Source organism: Tachysurus fulvidraco, chromosome 8 (genome assembly GCF_022655615.1).
Source record: "Tachysurus fulvidraco isolate hzauxx_2018 chromosome 8, HZAU_PFXX_2.0, whole genome shotgun sequence".
Taxonomy (NCBI): domain Eukaryota; kingdom Metazoa; phylum Chordata; class Actinopteri; order Siluriformes; family Bagridae; genus Tachysurus; species Tachysurus fulvidraco.
The window spans coordinates 18,238,691-18,256,751 of NC_062525.1; the positions used below are offsets into that span (position 1 = coordinate 18,238,691).

Genomic DNA, 18,061 nt, shown 5'->3' on the forward strand with positions numbered 1-18,061 from the left:
CTGTTTTCCCTCTCACCATTTTCAGAGTTAATGTATTTATCATTTAGTGATTTAATAAATAGGTCAGAATATTATTCTACTTTGTATATTTATACAATTTCCTTAATTATTATTATCCAGGTTAATATAGCAAAACAAATTTTTTGTCAGAAGGCAAAAAAACTATTTGTTTGACATTTCTGTACTTGTTGATTCCTTAACTAAAACGGATTATAAAATAATTTTGACTTCCGCATGTGACAAAAGCAAAGCGAGAGAAACACTGATCCTATTCTAGCTTTTAAACCAGAAATTATTTTACTGTCTGCGCAAATCATTTGTAATGCAAACGATTATTGTAATCTACGGTCATCAACAAGCTACATTTGCATAAATACATTTACAATGCTTTGTACTCAAAGTGACTGACAGTGGAGCTGAGGTCAGAAATGATGTTTTTACAAATGGCAGTATATGCTGTCCAACAGTAAAGCCTACATGCTCTAAAAGTAAGAAAAAAAAATATGAAATGAGACTTTTGTGTGGGGAAATCATAAAAAAATTTACTCAGCAGACTTAATGGTAGTGTCAAAATACAAATGATAGTGTTTTATACATGATCAGTTAACTACAAAAATATACTCTACATGCCAAAGTAAATGCTAAAAGCATTTAAAGAGACAGTACCAAAATATTTCCTTAGATCAGAAAATACAGTCTGCCATTAAAAACAGGTACAGGTCTTCATTCAATTATATATTAAACATTTCACTACAATATTTTAAAATTACATTCCTAAATTACATAATGCATAACTGGCATATTAAAAAAAAACCAAAAAAAAAAAACAGACATTTAAAAAAGATTAGAAACCAATCCCCTTAGAAAGTTGCATCCCCCAAAAATGACAGCATGTGTGCTACACAGTAGTGGAAAAGTACCAGCAGAAATATACTTTTTTTGCCTGGATAGTTGGGAAAAGGCATTGCTACTTCGTTTAGAGTACTCTGTGAACATGACATACACTGTCAGCACTTTGTCAGCTTAATATTAGCACTTTAGAACAAAACTCCATGTTATATCCAGTAACTATCAGCATGTTTTCTCTGTGTGACACACACCATTCCTTAATATTTCAACAATTCTTCAATCACAAATACAAAAAAAAAATAATTTTTTTAAAAAAAATCACATAAAAACAAAACAAAATGAGACAAACAATTGCCCTTGTCACCATGACTTTGCTCCGTGGCTATTCAATGATGCAGCTGCAGCTCACAGAAAGGCAAGGGGTGTGCTTAAAGCTGGAGCCTGGGGGCAGGTTTGTGGTTGTTATGGATACAGTGGTTGGTCTTGGCAGGCACAAGCGGTTCCCTCTCACTCAAAACCCCTTAACTGGAGCAGGTTTTCTCTCCAGGGCTTTACGTACAGTAGTGATGCTAGCAGTAGTGTTTAGGTCTTCAGCCAGGCCAGAGTGGACATTTCAGGCACAGAAATTCTAAAAAGATCTCTCTGTAATCAAGATGGGGGAACAATACAAGTCAGAAATTGTTTAAGATCACTCAATTTAAAAGACAAGCAAGAGCATACCTTTATTTCACAGCCTCTTGCCTGGTGATGGCTTGGACTTTACACTGTTTTCCAAAAACACCCTGCAAGCAAAACCAACATGAATCACGAATATCCTGTGAAACTGAGACTGACGTACACACTGATTAACATACTCACATCTGATCATCTTCTAGAGACTTCTGGATCTCTTGAAGTACACCTGTGTGTGTGGGGGACGGGACAAATGTCAGAAAATGTTAAATGCAAAACATACAACGTAACATCTTCACCACCTGAATAAATATTAGGAATATGTACATGTATAACAGTATTGTTACTGTGCAGACATATGAGTTTGTTATGGATCATGCACACACAAATTAACATGGTTTTGCAGACAGGGTTGAGGACGTCATTTATGCATAATATTGCACATCAAACTTTTTAAAACAAACAGCAAGCAACATGAAACCATCTAAAAATATTCCTAATGCTGATCTTCCCTACGGATGAAATCCTGGACATCCCAACTTTCCGTGGCCATCTTTGCCAGTTGCTACAGTAGGAACTAATATGGCCACTAGTTAGTGATGTACTCACTCTCATCGTTCAGCAAAGCATGCTCCATTACTTGTCTAGCAGAATTCTCTGTAATATACAAGCATTCGTGTCAGTTCAGCAAAAGCATGCCAGAGAACAACATTGAGAGAACACTTTAGAAAAGACGTTTTTGGGCTATGATGGTGATTTTTCCTTGGCAGCATGCATCTAGTGGGGAAAGTGTCAGTTGTTTTGCTTATACTTAACCACTGTGGCTAAAACTACTGGAGTGATGGATTTTTTTTTTCCGGTGAGGAATTTTGCCAAAACGAAACACAAGTCTTGTAATTTATGGTGGCATTCAACAAGAGCACACAAAATGGATCTATTATATATAATTATGGAACTTATAGTCCATCTTTAATTTGCGCTATTCAAAATCCTGCCATCAAACCTACATTGCTGAAGCTAAAAGACATCTTATAGAAAATTATTCACAGAAAAAAAATATCATGCTCACTCCAGCTGTGTCTACAAATATAGCCAAACACGTATAGCTTCACAAAAGCACAGGCTTTGTTAAAATAATGCAGTTAGAGAACAGTGAGGCACGAACATATGAAGCAAATGTAAACCAGTTGTTCAGTGAGGCACTGAATACATGCGTGGTTAGTAAATGATGCAATGCTTTTTGGATTAAACAATCCATTTGCCACTTACCATAATTTTTATTGTTCCTGCTATAGTTCCTGAAATGGCAAAAACATACACACAGTGAAATTTTTTTTGCTGAACTCGGAAACAAAAAAAAAAAGGCATTCTTAAAATAACAGCTAGTGCTCTCATTAGTTGAGCCAATATCAATGAATCTTACTTGTGTTCTGTGGATGCTCCATCGGGCTGGTCTCTGTGAGATTGACCTGGGGGTGATGTGGGTATTGTTTGGGAAGGAGCTTCCACTAAACACCGTGGCTCTACCACCCAGCGTGCAGAGAGGGAGAAACGCTCAAACTCAGATGGAGAGATCAGGTAGAGTCCTAAAAACAATATAGTAATGTTTGTGTTGCATTTCACAGAGCGAGTAATTAAGTTGTTACTTTAACTGTGTATTACTGTGTGTGCCCCCAAATCTACCTTGTCCATACTTGGTGAAGACACAGGATGCAATCCCGCTGACATCCTCTCTTCGGATGCAGGGATAGTGCACCTGCATTTTGATTGATGGTAAAGAGATGACATGTAGCTCGCCCTGATTGGTCAACACAACCAAGCTGCTTTCACCGTAGTCCTCCACGCGACTGCTGCTAAACCAGGCCACACCCACCCGACGTACCCGCGAACCATCAACTGCTGTCAGCTTAAGCTTTGCCTTACTGTTCACTTTAGGCAATGTGAATAGCTATAGACAAAGACAAGGTGATTAATTCTATACATTCTATACTACAACCACAAAAAACAAAAGACCAATAAAAGCATTTAATGCTAAATAAGAAGAAACTAAATTTTACTTGAGAGTATTAGACCTAATTTAGTCCATATATAATAATATATATAAATAAAAAATGCATACTAAAGACTAAAAAAAGTACATTTAAAAAAAAAACAGAAAAAAAAAAAAACGTTTCAACAAGAACAGCATACATTAAAATCATATAACTCTTCTTTACTCATCCGAAACTAAAGGTTGGAGTTTTTAAATAGTAAGGAAACTCACATCAACAACCATTTTACTGGAAGCTAATATTAAATCAGGCCCTTTCTGACCTTTAACTGTTCCTCTGAGATGACAAGCAGTTGGTGGGATCCCTGCATATCAGGGCTACGGGAAAGATCATGGGCGACTTCCAGTGGCTCAGGCAAGGGGGCTCCCCTTCCATCCAAAACCACCAGACCTACAACTGGAGCCCGATGCATCAGCTGGATCTCTTTAGCTAAGGAGGGAGAGTAGAGACACAAATTGGCAAAAAGAGAATCTAACATTTCTAAATATTCTTCTTTACAGTGCTAAAAAGTGAGAAAGTGCATCAGATAGTGTGTGTGTGATGGGTTTTACCTGCATGAGCAACCACTTGGTCATCCATTCTCCGTTCAACAGGAGGAAGGTGAATCATATAGGCAAAGACAGCACCACCATTGGTTCCTGCCCATAGGGAGGGTGTGCTATGAGAGCCTGTGAAAGAGAGCACCATTACCGAATTTACTCCATACTATAATTAATAGAAAAAGAAAGAATCTTCATCATTATCCTACTTACTGTCACTAAGGAATGTGTCAGCAAAACAGAGAGTTCTGACAAGGCCAGTGAAAGAATCGTCTGCAGAGCGAGCTTCAATCTTCCTCTGGACTGGTGCAAGCTCCATTTCATGTAGAGCTTCTGCTTCCAGGCGTGCATTTATTTCTTGCAACTGATTTGAATAAGCCACAAACAGGAGTTATGTAATTTACGAGAATGTTTTTGCAATGCATCAGGAATGACTAAATACTAACTATAAATCAAATAATGTGTGTGGTGCTGAAACAGATAGATGGCAGAGAAAGCTACCTTGGCTGCATTGTTAGTGTGGTGTTTGTGCATGGAGACTCGACTGCGGCGAATTCGGCGAAAAGACTGGCGCAGAGACTTCTTGATGGACTTCACTCTAGATAACGGCCCCTCCAGGGCCACCTGATCACTGGGATTAAGAGTGCACCTACAGGAGGAGATGGTCAGTAGGGCTGTGTAATGTCATCTAATCTTCTAAAACAAACAAGTACTAATATTCACTATACTGACTGTCATTTATAGCGGATGTTCAATGGCTGGAATACATCAATTAGACATTTGTTGTAATGAACGTAATGAACATAATCTAATAAAGACTAAATCCAAGTCTGAGCCCTTAATGCTTCCAGCAAGCAATACCAGGCCAAGATGACTAACCATAACAACAGCCTGAAGTATATTTCCAAGGCAAGTAGCAACAAAACAATAAGCAACTTTTATACACTATAATTACACACTAGGTTTTCCAGAACACATCACAATCATGACTAATGCAACAATGATAAAGCAGTAAATTTACACAATAGCTTACTTGACGAAGACATTATTCTTCTGTTGGTAGTCATAGACACCAAAGCCATGGCTAGTCCCAAAGGCCACCAACTTCCATTCAGAATGAAGAGCGATTGCTGTGACCACTGCAGGTGGCTGACACTGCACCAGGGCAAAAGGCTGGAAGCCTGGGGGAAAGGTGACCGGCTCATCTCGGAGATCCAGCCGTGCCTGACCCTTCCAGCGGAAACCTTCCTGCCCCTGCAGCAGGTCCACTACTGTGGCCTCTACTGACTGTTGAGCTGCCTCATCGTTCATTTCCAGCACAAGAATCTAAAACAAATTCAGTTACAAGAGCCAGATTTTTACAAAACTTCCAGACTATTGAGCAGTCTGATTTACTGACCATGAGTAGCAAAGAATTCAGTTTATAGTACATGGTTTTGTGTGGTAAATACAGCAATGCAAGACTTGTATGTACACACGATGGCTTCTACTGTTGAAATACAGTCATTGAGACCTTACCTGTCCTGCAGTTCCTGCCACAGTCAGGTAACCGCTATATTTACACAGATGAATCTTCTGAATACCAAGTCGAGGGTCATCGCTGTATGGATCAAAGCAGCCCACCTAAAATAAACACAGTACAATTATTCTTAAGAACTCACAACTATGTATACACGGTCACACAGTGGTCACGTAATTTTAGTAAACAATCAGATAAATTTGAAAAGAAAGTTATTTGACTTCAACCTTGCGGAATGGTGGCCACTCGCCCTCGGTGCCCTGGTTCATATTTTCATTGGGGTCAGCATCGGTGTGGAAAACCGCAGATGTGCTCAATTTGTATACGGGGTAGAGACAGACCCCCGAGGCATCCCAAAAACGCACTGTTCCATCCTCATGCCTACACAGAGAAACACACAGATACCAATATGTTTAACACACTCCATGTTTCTCAGGCTGGTCAGGTCAGATCCTCAGATTTGAAATACTGTATACGTACCACTGAGTAGATTTGTTTAAATTGACCTACACTGGCCATTTTTTTGATGCACATTTATGTTAGCCACAATAGTGTCATATCAAGATAATTCAGCCTTCAAATATTTTATTTGTGTGTACATGATGTAAATCAAATGGGTCTTTTGTTTATTAATGTTTTTAATCTAAGTCAAAAAAATGTATGTCTTAAGAATGTTTTAGCTCTAAATATTATTTAGATTTTTTTCAATCTTTAAAGTCTCTTATGATCTTTTAAAAAAAAATTAAAAAAACAAACCTTGAATGCAGGAAAAAACTCTTAGTTTTCAAAATCTCATATAAATAAAAAAGATCAGAAGTAAATATTTACACCAAGGCACAATGCACAAAGGGCATAAATGCAAGCTGCGGGTCACTCACCCGGTCAGCAAAAGGTCTCTTTGTGGGGGGTCTGGAGCAAGGTTTTGTCCTCCATCTATTGGCCAATGCTACAAAGTAAGCAAACAAAGTAAACAAACAGATAGAGAAAGTGACATTAAAAAGGAAGACTTGTACATTTGATATAAAAGTAAACAACACATTTTGCCAATGCTTAAGTCAACAGAGACGATACTGAAGTGATTCACACAGGTATTTATATTGTGGGTGTTGTAAACTGCATGTGCCTCTTCAATTTATAAATAATTGGATCCACTTGTAATTCCTGCGCTAAACAAAGTACATAAACTTGTGTAGGAAGCAAAGTATTTCAGCAGCTATGAACACGAGTGGGCGTATTGTCTACCGAATACCTTTTTTGAGTAGTTTGTGTTTTGCAGTTTGCCAGCAGCGTGCACCCTCTCCCACAGTTTAAGCGGGATTGAAGAGACGTGATGAGAGCAGGTGATTGCTGAGCAATGTAGAGGCACTAGGTATGGGGTCTGGAACACAGGCCAGCCTTCAGTCTGTAGATCAACCACCACCAGTTCCTCCTCCGCCAGCACTACCAATGCAACTGGGTCCCCTGCGGAAAACAGACACACATTATAGATACCATTACAAGTCTTGCTTTGTTATTTTTAATTAAATTAAAACAGCGTTAGTTCGCACAATGTACGCAAAGTGTTTGTCATTTACAATGTCTGTTAATGTGATTACTGAAAGGCTGTACTTGCCTTTTTGGGGCTCTCCTTCCCTTATGACGAAGAAGTCAATGATACGGGAGGTGAAGTCCAGCGCTACATGAGTCTTGCTGTGGATGACAGAAATGCAGTGGCGATCTCCATAGCTAGCTCTCGGCATGCCACCACTAAAGATGAGGAACGGGGGCCTGGGAGAAAAAGAATCATTAAAAATATTTAACAATATCGAAACATCGCACAAACAACAGAGCCAGGCTTAAATGAGACTCTTTTTGCTGCTACATTCATTTTACATTTATTGCTGTGAAACTACACAATAGGTTTCCAAAACCTGTTAATTAGTTTTCCTACACAACACTGTTACTGTCCTATCGAGCTAATGTGCGTGGTCATGTTTAGTTGCTGTCCTGAACTCGTCTTATAGTGTTGTACATGTACACTTGTACTCTTGTGTATTGTACCAGTACTGCACCATGGTCTTGGACAAACAACATTTCGTATACGATACCGATAATGACACGGACACGATATTAACTGTTCCGATGCAACTTGTATGATGATAATTGGAATGGAAGATGAGTAAATAACTAAAGAATGAAAAACAGATGCATTCGGAATGACTTTCGGGAGGTTAATATAAACCTCTACACAGAAGTTAAAAATTAACCGGCAGTGGTGAGTCATACAGGAACATTTCTGGTTAATGGCATTACGAGCAAACACACCTGTCCAGGTTCACCAGGATCTCACCCATCCCCCAATCCCAACACACACAAACTCATACTGACCCTTGTCTTGTTGTCAGCTGTAAAACTTTGGAAATCGCCTTGCACGGGAAGGATCCTGAACACAGTCAAAACAATAATTCAATAAAGAAAGAAACCGATATACGTAATACACATCCAAAGACGACCAACTGGATGCCTTATACCACAGCCTTGATAAATTCTCAAATCAAACTGGTGAGAAGGTACAAATAATTTTTTATATAACAGCACGAGCAGTTCATACTATGAAACGTTCATATTAATGCTTTTGTCCTAACCTTTTATTATTTCTATAGTAATTATTTGGAGGAAGTCCCCAACATAGCTCCTACTCTGGTTAATTACTTGAGGACATTTTACCGTATGGTGTCTCCTGTTTCTCTGGTTCAGTCTGTGGGTTCTCTCCTGTCACAGTCCAGTGGCAATAACTGCCATCACTATGGGAACTAAGAATGAATCCTCCATCCTCCATCCACCAAACACTCTCTAGCTGCTGCAGAGGGAACAATAAAGAAGAAACACTGTGAGGAAGTTCTAAAAGGAACCACATTAGCAATGCACCGTGAATTCTACACTGTTCTGCTAGGTGTATTTAACAATACTTCCAACCAAACATGCACAAATATACAGTATGTGCACTTACAACGGTCACATCAAAACATTATGAAATAAATATAGACAGAGTGTGTTTTTGTAGAACTAAGCATAACTAGTCAAGAAAATCGGCATAAACAATATGTCTGTCTGGAACATTAATGAGTCTACAGAAAAAAAAGTTTTGAGGGGAAAAAAAAGGTTGATTATAAGGGTGACTATATGACAAAAAGCCTTGGCTCTGACACCGGCATAAAGATGTACCTGTGTGCATAAGAAGTGCTGAATGGCACACTGACGATCCAGGTCCCACAGAACCATCAGGCCCCGGCTATAGCCTATCAACACCTGCCGTGGGTTGAGAGGATTCTCCTGCAGAGCCTCCACACACTCCAGGTTTCTACGACCCACATATTCCTCTGGAACTCTAAAAAAGAAAAAAAAAGAAAAAAGAGCATCAACAAGATACACTGAACAAACAAATCAACTCAAATCAGAGTACAAACAGTGCATAATTAGACAAAGCCTGGAATTGAAAACAATTTGATTCGGGAATATTAAATATTTTGCTTTTTTATCAAGGGCCTTTTCCTGAGCTCAATATCAAAGACACAACATATTTCAACAAAGAACTGAACAAAATTCATGGCTGGTACCAGGATAATGGAAAAGGGCAAGCAAAATGACATACAGCAAAAGCAAATACTGACTCCAGTCCTGTTCCAAAACAGTTTAGTTATTTCTCTGCTCAGAGACACCCTATTAAAACCATCAGCTAATTGCCAGGTTTAGTAGGCATGCTAGAGCAAGAAACTCTTCAAACTGTCATGAAAGAGAGGAATTAAAATCTATTGAGAAAGAGGTTTCACTGTACCTGCTCTGAACGTCCTCTACACTGATATTGTTCTCCTCTAGCTCCCTAAAGCCAGGCACTTCCACCACAAACACATGGCCCGCTTCAGTGCCCAGCAGAAGGAGCTCACCTGAAGAGTGGGCCAGGACGGCAGTCACCCGCGTCACACTAGGAATGGCACTGCCAAAAAAAAACCCAGCACAGATACAAAAATGTATTTATTACATTTATTTATTTTTTTAACTTTAAGCTTTTACGACACAAACATATGAAAGGCTTTCGTTTTATTTCATCATTTGCAAAAAATTAATTAATAACTAATATTTTTCTCCACAACTGTAACATTACATCCTGACTCATAAGTCAAACATGGTACCACAAGCACTTGCAAAAGACATATTAGTCAATATGTCTGACTAAATGGAAATTATGTTCACTGAGACTATATAGCTCATGTCTGAATGCATCATCACACCATGTGAGTATCAGTAGTGTCTCGAAGTGTAGGAGTTAGTATACGTCATGTACATATATATGTCAGTGTGTTCACAAATAACATGATTGTCTGATTAATAAATAGGTAATTTAAAAAAATAAACCATACATCACATGACGACGCCTTACAGACATTAGTAACCATAACTGACTCACCCAGGTGGGCCAGTGAGCGTAAAGCGTCCAATCTCCAGCAGCTCTGATACACCTTTATGGGCTCGAAGTGTCCACATGTGTAGACTATTGTCATCAAGTAACGTCACCAGTTCAACCTTTAAACATAACAAGGTGGTATTTGGGCAACTGACAGCTAAAGAAATAAATATCCTGCCTGTAAACAGTTTGGGGTCAGAAAACTCTTGAAGCCACAAATCTGATTAGTCAAATGACATTAATTAATTTGAAACAGTACGGCTCTGACGTTCGTAAATAATTTAAATCAAGAGCAAAAATGTCCAATAATTTGTTAAAACAGAATGCATAATAAGTAATGTTGAAACTTTTTGATGTGAATATATCGCTTATGGAAGACAGAATATCAGCAATATGTAAAAAACAAAACAAAAAAAAACCAGATTGTTTTCTTCTTTTTACAAATATTCAGAATATTGAGCTGCAAAATATTTTAACGGTTCGTCTTTGATATGAATGAAATAAAAGACTTTAGGGCATGCTGTTACTAGACCATGCCTCCTTATATATTAAAAACAAACCAAGGGTGTTTTGTGGCTCAACATTTTACATGTAAATATTTATGAAAATAATAAAACTTCATCAGCAGTGATAAATGTTGCACACACACCATTTGGTTTTTCATATGGCGCGCCCCTTCTGACAGGTATCGCGTGTCAGTTGTAGCAAGATATATATATATAAAAATCAAAACGCATCATATAGTTTGTAGATATACCTGGTGTGGGAGAAAGTGCACCTGCGTAACTGCAGCATTCTCATCATGCAGCCCCATAAACTCAACACCAGGGGCTCCATAGCTGGGAGACAGTTAAGTGAAACAAATCATTATGCAAAGTACCACCATGTCAGAAGGATATGGATCTTGAAAAAAAAAATGGAAAGAGAAGGATTCAGCAAGCTTTTAAACAGGCTGAAGAGAGCAGTCAGTATTAACATTCCTGTTTACAAAAAAAAAGAAGAAGAAAAAAAGATTTGAGATCACCAATTAGGTCCCTTGCTGTTTTTACTTTTTTTTTTTTAACATTTTTACTATTCTAAGAACACACAAACAAAAGACACTAAATTGAGAAGAATTATAATTTTGCAAACCTATAAACCTGGTTATAGATCGATAATAGTCACCCATTACGCAATTCTGTGGGAAGAATATATACACACCCCTTTACAGAACACAGCACCCATGGGTGTGTCATAAGATGAGAAAACAGGAACGGCTCACACAAAAATCGTAATAGAACCCACTATTAAAATGCTCTTCTCAAGTTTCTCCAGAAAGTGGAAACTTGAGAGAGCAAAGCACAACAGCCCAACATTCCCTTCTCTGATCCAACACCAAAACTCTTTCCTATTCCAACTTGAGGTTAAGGATACAGTTTGATGGCTCCAGATCTGGTGCCAATAGCGAGGAGTCCCAGGCTGGAACTGAAGCCCAACGCGCTTGGTTGGTGAGGAAAGCCATGCTCTACTGTCTACACAGAAAACAGAGAAAGAGAAAGACAGACATTTTAAAGCACCATTTTAAAATACACAGCAATAAAGTATTTGGTCTGGTGTGTACGTCTTTATCACCTTATTGAACTGGTAGAGCTCCTGCTTGAGTTTGTCCCTCTGAGAGTCATGCCCATGTCGCCGGAATCTCTTCATCCTCCCGGGACAAGCAAGGGCCTCACACTGCCCTCTCTCTCTGTTCCTCTCTGTAGAGTAGAGGGAGAGATAGAGGAAGAACATGAGACAATTAGAAGGAAGTACAAAGTGAAGTCACAGATGTTCCATAACAGAAAAACTCCACTGAATACTGAACAAACTAAAAGACCTTTATTAACACTTGGAAGCAAAAAAAAAATGGATAAAACTAATTATGTGAACAACAAAAGCAAAGTAAAAAAATGATGGTAATAAGAGGGACAGGAATTCCAGAGGAGGGGCTATAGGCTGTTGACTGAAACCCTCCCTCTTCCCCCTCACTCTCGGCCCCCACTCCCAATGGACTGCCCGTCTCACAGAAGGGAGGTGTGGGGTGTGGAGGTCATTTCAGTCTTAACTGAAGCACCTATTGTTCTCCTGAGGCCTGAAGTCCAGCCTCCTATATGAACAGCAGCTGAAGAAAACACCTGTTGCACTGAAACCAATGGAAAAGGAGCCCGTTTCTTAAAAAAAAAAAGCATGGAGCAGGTCCATCTGCTTTTCTTTTGATACCATCATTCAGGGACCGCTTAACAAAACTCTACTTGTACTAGTCAACATAACATTGATTGTTAATACTGAGGACTATATGTTACCATTTTAAACTGTAGCGCACACACACACAAGAAAACAGCCAGCCTAGAAACACAACAAAACAAACCCACTTGCATAACAAGCTGTTAAAAATATAATTCATAATTCCCAAATAAGATCAAATTATAACTCGGCTTACAAAGTTGAAGTTTAACTGCAAGTGCGTTGGGTATTTCCACAAACTAAGCGACGATACAAACGGCCATCCGATTTAAATGCATAAAGAAATGGATATTCCTGCAGAAGTATTCCTGCAGAAGTGTCAGATGGTAAGACTGTTGATAAGAAGGAAGGATTCTCCCCACCACTTTTTTCCCCTTCAGGTGACTCAGCTGCTAAACTCAGTCCAGACACATATTTTTACTGTTATTTGCATGATTAGCTGAACACATTTAGTCATCCACAGGCATGTGACTGCTCCTGGCTACAACACTACCTCCTCATTCAGCTATGGGGACAAAGTCAGAGGGGGTGAAAGGCCCCGAAGGAGCGAGCCAGGCAGAAAGAGCCTTCATAAACCTCAGCTTAGTAGACAATGACAGAGTGGGAGGTCTTCTGCTTAAGAATAAGATCGGCCTCTGATGCAAATCTTATAAAGCGTGGAGTGAAAGACCTGGAGCAGAGGCTGAGAAGAAAAAACCTAGATGGAGAAAGATATTGCTGAAGACTTACCGTGTTAGAGAAAAACGGTACTGTCACAATTGTTGTCATAAAAAACTTTGCATTGGAGATACCAACCCTGTGCTCTTATAAATGTATAAATGCACATAGAACTTAAGGTGATCATTAATACTAGGCTAGCATGTAGGAGGAAAGGACTGAGCAAAGCGAAATTAGTGGTAGCAATCTCTCCCAAGCAGGGAGAACTAATTACTCTCCGTGTGAAAAAAGCAGAAGAATAAACTCAATTTTGTGCCACATACAGAGTTGCCAACATTACTAACAAAAAAAAAAGACAGGGCAGGGGGGGGGGACCTTGGAAAAAAAATAAACAAACAGACAAATCCCTAGCAAATGTTGGTGAAGAGATTGATTCCAGACTCCAGTATTAATTAGAGAATGCACTGGTTAAACAAATATTCATCAAAAGTATGCAGAAATGTTTGGATTTGTAATCAAACTGCAGCGTAAACAAGCTGGCAGGACATATACGGTCTGTTGGCTGGTTTTTAGAGAACACATGGTAACACATTTGTGTAGTTTTTTTTTCTCCAGACGTGTGCCAAGCAACGGTAAAAAAAAATTATGACTCGGAAGAACGATTTATAAAAAGTAATTCACATTTTCAGCTAACAAAAAGACCATAGCCTCCCTCGCCTTCCTGTTCTAAATCGGCTCACAAGACTAAAGCTGGACGAGTATCAGGTCAAAGTTCAAAATGCCGGGTGTATTTCATTAAGAGTTTGGTTTGGCCTCGAGTAAAATAAGATATTACTATTATTTTGAGTTGGAATAGTTCTAAAAATCTATAAAACGTTATTTTAAAATTTTGAAACGGCAGAAAATATCAAGAACGTGAGCATTAAACCTGTGAAAAACCTATTACAACGCAAGAGAAAAAAGCATTAACTTTAGAGTTTGTGTTAAGCATTAGAGTTTGAAGCAAGACCGTGTTAAGAACATTAGAATGTTTTACAAAACTTTTACCATAAACACAACAGAAAACTAAAAGAACCATCTAAGAGACCTAAAATATCTTAAGCCACTGTTACATGCATCACAGCCACGATGGCAAGAAAAAGTGTTAAACTAGACCAACACCAACGTTTGTGAGAAGCCGCAATGTAATAAGTAGTGCTGATTATTGTTATTAGTAGTAGTATTAGTATGCATTACAATCCCCGGCTGCTGATACACAAAATATCTAATATAACCTGACAATTACAGTCAAATATTAAATGTGAGAAGGGTTTCATGATGTGTGTGTGTGTGTGTGTGTGTGTGTGTGTGTGTGTGTGTGTGTGTGTGTGTGTGTTTGTGATGTTAACATAGGTATTAGTTCACAGAGCTGAGTAAGCATTGACTATCCCCTACAATGCTGACATCACTGCATTCTTGGCATGCTGCTGAAGCACTACAAGGAAAAGTGTTGTGAATTATTCACAATTAAGGTTATCTACAGTAAGAACGATACCAAATCTGTCCTAACATGAAAAGCAGTGTCTTCCCAAACCTCATGCTCTAGTTCTGCAAGATCCACACAAAGTTTCACATTGCTCACCTGTTAGTGAGAGACCTGTTAGAGTAGACAGAAGAATTAGGTTTATAATTTACCCATAGTAGTAATCATGTCATTCATGCATGTGCACGTTATCCAAATTAATAATATTCACAAGCTTTAGAATAATCTGCCAGGCTTTATTAAGCAGCAAAAAAAAAAAACAAAAAAAAAACAGAACAATAATGCAGTACAAGCTTGGACTATAATTAAAATTATTTTCCATCTCCAATATTTATCCAGCTTCTGATCATGTACAGAAACTACAATGAAGTACAAACTAGCCAAGGTAAAGAACTTCCTGATATGTCTAGATCCACACAAATATTGGGAATAAGTAAAAAAAAAAAAAAAAAAAAAAGACTGTCAGTTCTGACATTGGTTAAACATGCTGTGAACTGGTTTAATGATTTATTTAAAAACAGGCAAAGCTAAGGATGATTTCGTGTTTAACAGTAAAGCCGTTCATTATTATTCGGTCTCCCTTGCCTGGGGAAATAGTAGGAAGTTCTGCAGTCTGGGACATTTGAAACAGCTTGCAGTGTCCTGACTGAGAACAAATAGCCTTAATCTTGTATACCTATTCAAATGAAAGCCAATTTCAAACAAGGAGCCTTTTATATATTTATGAGTATAGCTTCAAATCATAAGCAAGCAAACCTTTGGGGCTAGGAGGTACGTGTTTTTTGGTATTGGCCAAAAAACAACATCTTGCTGTCTTTTAAGCTGACACAAAGCAATGGGGACAAAACATTGGACAGTTAGATTTATTATAGCACCAGAAGCACACCAGAAGCACACTGAAGTAACAAAATTTACACTGTTTAAACAAAGACACATTAGGGGATGTGGGGGGGACTTGTGTGGAACTGTGGAAGCAGGCAACTTCCTCCATTTCTCACAGGCCAGCATGAGACGCTATTCTTAGTGAAAACTCCCTTTACACTCACAGAGATCTGGTCAGAAGAACATGTTACTGTGGAAGTGCAAACGCCTCGTTTATGCTTTCTTCCTCTCACTACATCCGCCACTCAGATAAACAAAAATATGAACAACCACTGGGTGTGGTCAGAGACCTAGAGTCCCCAGACTCATCTCTTTCCTGTCTCTTCTGAAAGACACAGGATTAAATGCACAAGGCTGCAAAGACATAAAAAATAATTGTTTAAAAAAGAATATATATAAAAGAAAATATAAAGTAAAGAAATATACTGACTAATTTAATTTATCTAGCAATGCATATTTGACTTCTGGCTACATTCAAATATGATACAATGAAAACAAGTCCTAAAGCTTTTTCAATCTTACTGACTTCATTAAAGTTAGTCTGGGATGGCACTTGTGCTTTGACAGAGACAGAGACAGAGTAAGTTAGTGTGAAATGAAATCTGTGCTAATATTTGTATAGAGGTTGGCTGCAACAGCTTCTATATCTTTATAATCATCAGTGAATGATCTTAGCAGATGCTCACTCATCTACCTCATTACAAAGTCAGCGCAATAGCTGGTTTTCAAAGTGCAACATAAACAAGCTGTTCACAATCTTCAGTGACATTACTTAAAGCAGATGATGATCAATTACTAGGACAGCTGTTATAATTAAACCTTACGCAAAACATGTTTACTTTACTTTCAAATACACGCGCACACAGACACTAAGACCCACACACACATACACACAATCTAGTGATAGTAATACAGAAGTTAGACTAAAACACTGTAGACAGGAAAAATTAAAAAGGAGCTATATATGGAATGAACTGGAATGATGTTAAAAGGGTTACGTCAATGTTTCAAATGTTTATCACAATATTACTGCTTTGGATACTGGGGGTAAAACATTTACTGATAAAGAGCTCTAAGGTCCAGCTGAATATAACTAATGCCATGTGTTTGACAAAAGTCCCCAATTTCTTAATAGCTGGGGTCAGTGGAATAGTTTCCACACAGGGACACGGTGGGGGAGGGGGTGTGTTGTAATAAATTGCAGAATAACTGGTTTAGGATTTAAAGTAGGCTTGGAAAGAAGGACAAGCGGATTTTATTACAAACGTGTAAACTACCCATTGTTTACAAAACTGAGCTCCGTGTGAGAGATAAGAGGAACACAGGCCTAAGGTCAGGACTATCTACCCCAGAGACTTTAATCTTGTGTATACCTCAAACTGTACCCGATTGAGTAATATAATGGTATTTAATCTACTCATTTAGCCTACACCCTACCCGGATGATCCAGGTTCCTTGGTTTGCATAACGAACAAACCATAAGAAAAGTAAGGGCCACCACAGGCCAGAAAGTAATATGAGCAGCTTTAAGGCGGATGTGATCGTCATCTTTTGCTGAAACCTGACAGACCGGTGGAACAGAAACACAGCACACTTCTCCGCCCCCAACCCCACACACACACACACACTCTCTCTCTCTCCCACACACACACACACACACACACACACACACACACAGTCTCTCTCCCACACACACACTCTGCTGGAGATTCACCTGCCGACAAGGACACACCTCGTTTATCCAGAACTGTTGCTCAACACAATGTGAACACTGTGAATACGCCATCAGACTACTAACAGACTTTTATAACTGTCTTCATGATGCCTTCTACATACAAATAAGTAACTAATCGATTATTACCACCACTGCAGGTTTGTTTTGTGACTCCTTACTAATGACCAAACTAGTGTCAAACGACCCACAAGACAAACCAAGACCCAGGTTTGTTAATACAACTTCACTAACACACGTCTGTGTAAACTTAAACTCTGGGTTCTTTATAAAACAAACCAACAATGCGGTCAAAAAGCTCTGAATCTTTAGTTCAGAACAAAGACTTAAATGTTTTTTAGGCAGTTTTCACTTTCATTCGGCTAACCATAACAAATCAGCTAATTCAGCTAGCTATCTCCAGCTACATCAAGCGTTATCGAATAGCTAGCTAAGCGGCTAAAATGGGCTCGAAGGGAACACACAGGAAGAATGATTTCTAACCATAGTAATATTGCTTAAAGCTGTTTTATCAGGCGATACATTAAACAGCAGCACCGACCACCTCGTCCTGTTAGTTAGCACCGTTCCAGCTGTATGAGGCACCTGTAGCTCTTGAGCTAAGTTAGCTTAGCTCGAGCTAAACTAGTCAACACTGCGGGCCGAATCCAAAACTCACCTGAATCCTGTCCCAGCGATGTCCACTGTTTACGGATGTCACGCCAGTTTCCTAAGGCTTCTTTTCTTTGTTAAAACCACCAACACCAAACTACGCCTTAGAGATAAGTCGGCAGTTAACTGACGCTAAAATTGTTGACCGTCTCCCTAACGTTAATTGTACAAGTTTTATCCAGCTTTCATTACAACTACAGCTGCCCCAGCCACCACCAAAGCCAACCAGCTAACTGCCTCCAGCTCTGGCTCCGCCCTGTATATCTACTTCCGGGAAAGTGTAA

At 38.9% G+C, this 18,061-nt stretch overlaps 1 protein-coding gene across 2 annotated transcripts; it reads right to left on the reverse strand.

Annotated features, from left to right (window-relative positions):
• Positions 1-1,162: 1,162 nt before the first annotated feature.
• llgl2 (LLGL scribble cell polarity complex component 2) lies at positions 1,163-18,005 on the reverse strand. 2 transcript variants are annotated; one of them, XM_047817630.1, is made up of 26 exons: positions 17,785-18,004; positions 11,683-11,807; positions 11,485-11,582; positions 10,829-10,910; positions 10,075-10,190; positions 9,445-9,603; positions 8,835-8,997; positions 8,337-8,469; positions 7,998-8,052; positions 7,243-7,397; positions 6,880-7,091; positions 6,509-6,576; positions 5,858-6,011; positions 5,630-5,734; positions 5,145-5,437; positions 4,613-4,760; positions 4,325-4,475; positions 4,124-4,240; positions 3,835-4,001; positions 3,205-3,469; positions 2,945-3,107; positions 2,791-2,819; positions 2,131-2,178; positions 1,708-1,750; positions 1,570-1,631; positions 1,163-1,491 (listed from the first exon to the last, which is right to left on the reverse strand). In XM_047817630.1, exons 2-25 carry the CDS (start codon positions 11,755-11,757, stop codon positions 1,577-1,579), a joined length of 3,054 nt encoding a protein of 1,017 aa, XP_047673586.1. In that variant the 5' UTR covers positions 11,758-11,807; positions 17,785-18,004; the 3' UTR covers positions 1,163-1,491; positions 1,570-1,576. The 2 variants fall into 2 exon arrangements, with proteins under 2 accessions (XP_047673586.1, XP_047673587.1); XM_047817631.1 differs by lacking the exon at positions 2,131-2,178 and having other exon boundaries at positions 17,785-18,005.
• Between the last annotated feature and the right edge of the window lie 56 nt (positions 18,006-18,061).

Coding starts and splice junctions, on each gene's coding strand:
- llgl2 (XM_047817630.1), bottom strand. CDS start 11,757: ATGAAGAGATTCCGGCGACATGGGCATGACTCTCAGAGGGACAAACTC. Junction 10,191..10,828: donor TGCACTTTCTCCCACACCAG/GTATATCTACAA, acceptor TTATGTTTAAAG/GTTGAACTGGTGACGTTACT. Junction 6,012..6,508: donor AGAGACCTTTTGCTGACCGG/GTGAGTGACCCG, acceptor TTCTCTGTGTAG/GCATGAGGATGGAACAGTGC.